The sequence below is a fragment of the Ruditapes philippinarum genome, unplaced genomic scaffold (assembly GCF_026571515.1).
Source record: "Ruditapes philippinarum isolate M1 unplaced genomic scaffold, ASM2657151v2 ctg24015_1_1_1_1, whole genome shotgun sequence".
NCBI classification, from domain to species: Eukaryota; Metazoa; Mollusca; class Bivalvia; order Venerida; family Veneridae; genus Ruditapes; species Ruditapes philippinarum.
Window position 1 is genome coordinate 4,654 of NW_026861711.1, and position 5,452 is coordinate 10,105.

Consider the following 5,452-nt stretch of genomic DNA (forward strand, 5'->3'; position numbering starts at 1 on the left):
ATTTCGTTGGCAAATAAAACGGCACCAGAAGCAGCTAAACGTTAAATGAACTCGGTCCTGTGTTCAACAGTTGGGTCCTATGATAGCATCTTCAGATATCTTGACGGAAATGCCCCTACGGAGTGACAAGATTGCAATGAAATTTCTAATATGGGGGTTTTCCTCGGATATGGCAGCAAGAAGCACTAAAACTGGGCCTCAGTACTTTACTGTGCCGGAAAGTTCAATTGATGTTGAGGAAATAAACTTAACGACATCGAAAGCACTACGGTAATGACACTGTTATTACAGTTTGTAACTGAAAGAACAGAACCTTGGGAATGCCTGAAGATTCTTTCCAGATGAAATCACAAAATTTTTTACGGAACTTTGGGAAAATTCGCCCCTTTTTTCCGGAGTTAGTTAAAAACACGAAATTTACTGCGTTTTGTCCACTGCATTTTAAAAATTTTTCGGTTTTACGAAGGAAATTTAAAGTTTGAGGAAAATTTTTGTAGGTTGGGAAAGATGGGGTTTTGTGCCTTGCCATTTCTTACTTCGCAGTATCTCACATTCAAAACAAATTTGGGAAAAGGGGAAGAAAAAAGAATGCATTAGACAGATTGGCAGAGATTATTGTTTCTGAGCCGATGCTTTTTCATAGGGAAACAGCAATGAATCTGCTCGGACAGTGTATGGAAATGGAAGGACATACATACTTTGCGTTTGTTTGCTATAGTTGGTCCCTAAATGAGTGCGACACACACAACGTGGCCAGGTGGCATGCGTGCATCTTGTTATGGAAGTTGTTTAATACAATATTGTAAAATATATCTTGTGGATATTCAGAGACATGAAATATGTCAAAGCGGTGGTGGTAAAATAAGTACATACTAGTAAGTAGGTTCAAGACAAAATCAATGTTAAGGATGTAAAATACGAAAATATTACAATGAAGATAAAAATACCCTGTACCTTACAATGTATACGATTTGAAGGAATTTCTGCTGCAAATACAATTGATGGGAAATCAATGACACCAGTAAATCTTGAGTGCAGCCAGCCGAAGTAAAACTCGTTTCAAAATAGGAAAACTATTGCTATCATTACAAATCGTCGCAATATCGGGCTAGTTACATTTTTTTCTTGAATAAATATTTAATCTAAAAGTATATTTTAGCATATTGATAGTAATTCATATGCTATACATGTATTGTATTATAAAATTCTGTAAAATAATAAATAGTTGCACAACATTTCACATTGATTTAATGTAACTTTGATATATTCAAGTCTTTGTAGAAATGATAATATATCTTTATTGATTTCAAATTATCTTTTGTACAAATCGTTCACATTTGATACATTTTGTTACCTTAATATAAATTATGGAAAAGCATCTATTTTTATAAAAGTTCGTTTTTGGTTAAGTACATGTACATTTTGTATAGTTTGATAGAATATGAAATCATTATTTTCAGATCACTTTTATTGCATGTGTTGAAACAGAATCTCAGTATGTCATTTACAGCAAACCTATACAATTCAATGAGTATGGGTTATTTTGATGTTTTTCTCCAAATACTGTAATTTGATTCAATTCAGTTTGTATCATTTTTTTGCGATCACAGGAAGACGATGTGTTTCACAGCTTATATAGATATTTTTGCCAATATGTTCTGATCCTTAAAGCGCAACACTAACAGTAACGAATGTTCAACACCTCATTTCCATTTAAACACTTATAAAGTGTGTTTTCAAATATGATTAATTTAAAATCGTCTCTACATGAGTACTGAATTGATTTCAAATTATGACATTGTTAAGTCGAGTGTAATTTCTCGCCATGTAAATTTTCGTTATACTTAATCACCTACTCTTAAGAACACATATTAATTTCAACAAGAAACTATAACACAAAACTGACGAATGCTTCCGAACTGGTTGTGTATGTATTGCAGAAATGTATTATAAAAGGAAAAAAACAATAAAAGTAACTAATTGCTTAATATTGTTCTTGTGAAGTGCTTTTCATAGCACATTGACTAGTACTTTGGATGTAGGGACATAGATCTTAAAAGCGACAATCGTCATGATATGGAATACATTTATGCCAGGCTAATTAAAAAATAAAAATCATTCATTGGACGACATTGAAGTTAGTGTCCGGATTTGAATGTGTACCTTCAAATTCTAAGTGTGACCTTTTAGATAGTGACATGGGCCTTAGACGCGACACGTCTGCTCGGTGTGGTAGACATTTGACATAGGTTTTTTTAAGATATTTCAATGCATGACAAAGTTACAGTCTGGACACGAATGTTGTGTATGTGGAGACGCACAGACATACGTATGTGCACAGTGCGATTTTTATATGATGCCCTTTGGGGGCATAAAAACGGTTATGCAATTTAATTGTATAGCTGCTCTATTTATTAAATTACTGTTTTTGACATCTTGCATATTGCATCTTGCATATTATTTGTTTTTGCTATTGCTGAGACTTTATTCCATATTACATGTATTACAATTATTGTGAATCAAATTTATACCTATTAAAAATATGGACGAAACGCGAATGAAATAAGTTTGTCATCCTACACTTTTATCTTATATTGTGATGTCTTTTATTGTTCTGTTTTTGTGAAACGTACAAATTGCTGAAACATTTCTCTACATAACACTAATTGAGAAACACATTAATATATTTGATGATTAATGAAGATAAATGATTAAAAAGTTAATTGTTAGATATGTTGCTTGTAGTTCAAGTGCATAATTTCAAGCTTATCTCGTCATGTTTCCTTTCCCTATTTGAAAGTTCTCTTATCTTACACGTGAATATTTTTTTTTGTTTCAGACTTTTGAACTAGATGAATTCAGATCATAAACAATATAAACAATGGACCGTAATCATTTTTGTATAATTTTCATAATTACTCTAATTAAGTTAAGCAGTTGTGCTCCCGAAGAAGACAATCGGTCCAAACGAATTCTTCTTGACGATAACTACTATACCATCATAAACGAACTTCATAATTTGTCAAAAGAAGTTGAAATTTTGAAGTCGGATAATATTGTTTTGAAGTCTGAGAACGCTGTTTTGAGCCAACAAATACACGATCTTAAGGCAGTCAAAAGTAAGTAAGTTCCGTTTTTGTTTCATTTTAAAAAGTGAAAGAAAAGTATAAAAAGAAATTGTATCCGTTTAAAAAAAACCATAAAGCTATGGTGACTGATTTCTCCAGTTTCGTGTCTTCGTGGCTTCGCCCTTTAAAATCGAAGGCGAATACACGATGATATGCTCACTTATCATTTTTAAGCCTTCGACTTTTGACGGCGTCAACCCGAAGACTAGATACATTTTAAGCGAAACAACCATATTTTAATAGGCGAAGACACGAGATCTTTTTTTCTTAAAAATTATTTTGTTGGCGGGTAGAAATTTTCGTATCAGGGCCCTATTGGTCGTGCCGTTGTGTTTTCGCTTCAAAAGGCGAACAACACGACAATTGGCCAATTTATCGAGTCTTCATGTCGTCGTGTCGTGGCCCCGAAAGTTGAAGATAAGATGAATTGATTTGAGGCAAAAATACGACGATACGACAAATAAACTACGTCTATAATGAATCTTGTCGTCGTGTTGGGGTCCTCAAAACTTGAAGACGAAGACACGATAAATGAGCATATTATCATGTTTTCGTGTCATCGCCTTCGACCTTTGAGGGGCGAAGACACAAAATGGCAGAAATCAGCCACCATATGAAGATAACAAGATATTGTCTGATTGTTTGTAAAATAAGCAGAACAGTTACTCTTTTTTAAAGTACATTTTGTGTTTGGGTATATCTTCTTACAGATGTTGCCTTCAGAGCCACATTGAGAACCACAATTACAGGCGGCCAGAGACAAATTATAAAGGCCTCTTTTCTTGTTCAACTTTATTTCAGTTGTTGCGTTCAAAGCGTCCTTGACAACCCCAATTTTGGGCGGACAGAAACAAGCAGTCATCTTCAATCATGTAGACCTTAACATCGGCAATGTTTACAATGTTCATCACGGTAACTTTGTTGCACCAATCAATGGCATCTACCTTTTTTCTTTACACGCTTGCAGTCATAGTGGCCATTATATTGTCCTTGACTTGTTATCAAATGGTTCAAAGGTAGGACACCTTCTGGCTGGCGACCAGGATTATAACAACTGCAACTCGAACACGTTTATTATGGATCTAAAGCAGGGAGATGACGTGTACGTGTCAACAGGAGGTGGAGATTATTTACGGACTTATGAACCTGACGGATATCCACATTTTTCTGGTGTCTTATTGAGTGCAAATTAATTGTTTCAATAAAAAAGATGTTGATTTATTTTTGATTTGTGTGTAATATTTTGAGACCGGTTTGTCTGTGATTTTTCTTGTATGTAACGTTGTTTTTTTTTAAATTGTCATTATGCACAATGGTTTAATCATCGAAAACCGTCTAGCTAACGACAAAGACTATGTTTCATAGTACAAAATGCCATCTTATTCTGTGAACCATATTTGTCTGGTCACACTTTATACAGAAAAGTGTAAGTCTTCAGATTACGTCTGCCTATATGTCTATCAACAACTTTTCGGTCGATATGAGGGGGGGGGGGGGGGGGGGGGGGGGGGGGGGGGGTGAGCCATTGAAGGAGTTAATAACGTGTAAAGCTTTTTCACCAAAACATCTAGGCCCAAATGGTTTGCAAGTTGTTTTTTTCTGCAATTTGAATAAAAATGTTTTAAAGTTAGAACAACCATTTTGTGTCTGCATAATATGGTTGAAAGATATTTATGAAATTTAATTGAAAAGAAGACAGCAGCATTTAAATGAGGTGCAAACCCATGGTCATGCTCACAGTAAAAGGTCATTTATTTAACATTTGAACTGCATTAAAGATACCAATGATATTTGGATAAAATATATCATATGTTTTTTACACGATGTACAGAAATAGTAAGGGTATCCGCTCTAAATAATGTTTAAAACACACATACAAATTACTGTTTATCGCATGATCCTTTTTATCATTAAATTTGATTTCCATGTAAAAGTGAAAAATCGTGTGTTACTATTTAATTACAAAGGTAAAAAAATATTTTTTCAATTTAAAATGACAAACAATATCAACCAACCCGTATTAGATTTAATAAGATTACAAATTTGAAAACTAGTTGAGCGCATACTATAACAGGATCTCCCATACTACTTCACGCTGTTGCAAAGTCAAGTTACGTCTTTTAATGGCACCATATCCTTATTCTCCAGTTAAAAAAATTTAAGCTGAATCCCAACAACATAACAGTAAATCTTAAACTCAAACCAACAAAAATTTATTTAAAACTTAATTTTATTAAAAAGGGCAAGTAATTTACGTTTATTTGATTTTTGCGTCCCAACCCTTATAAAATTCGCATTGGAAATTTTTTTTAAAAAACTCATAC

At 33.7% G+C, this 5,452-nt stretch overlaps 1 protein-coding gene across 1 annotated transcript; it reads left to right on the plus strand.

Annotated features, from left to right (window-relative positions):
- Positions 1-2,820: 2,820 nt before the first annotated feature.
- On the plus strand, positions 2,821-3,875 carry LOC132716576 (heavy metal-binding protein HIP-like; the record flags this gene model as incomplete). Its single annotated transcript, XM_060699882.1, is given in 2 exon segments — positions 2,821-3,119; positions 3,839-3,875. Coding segments are annotated over 2 exon segments (275 nt in total), but the record flags the coding sequence as incomplete, so codon positions are not given.
- Positions 3,876-5,452: the final 1,577 nt, after the last annotated feature.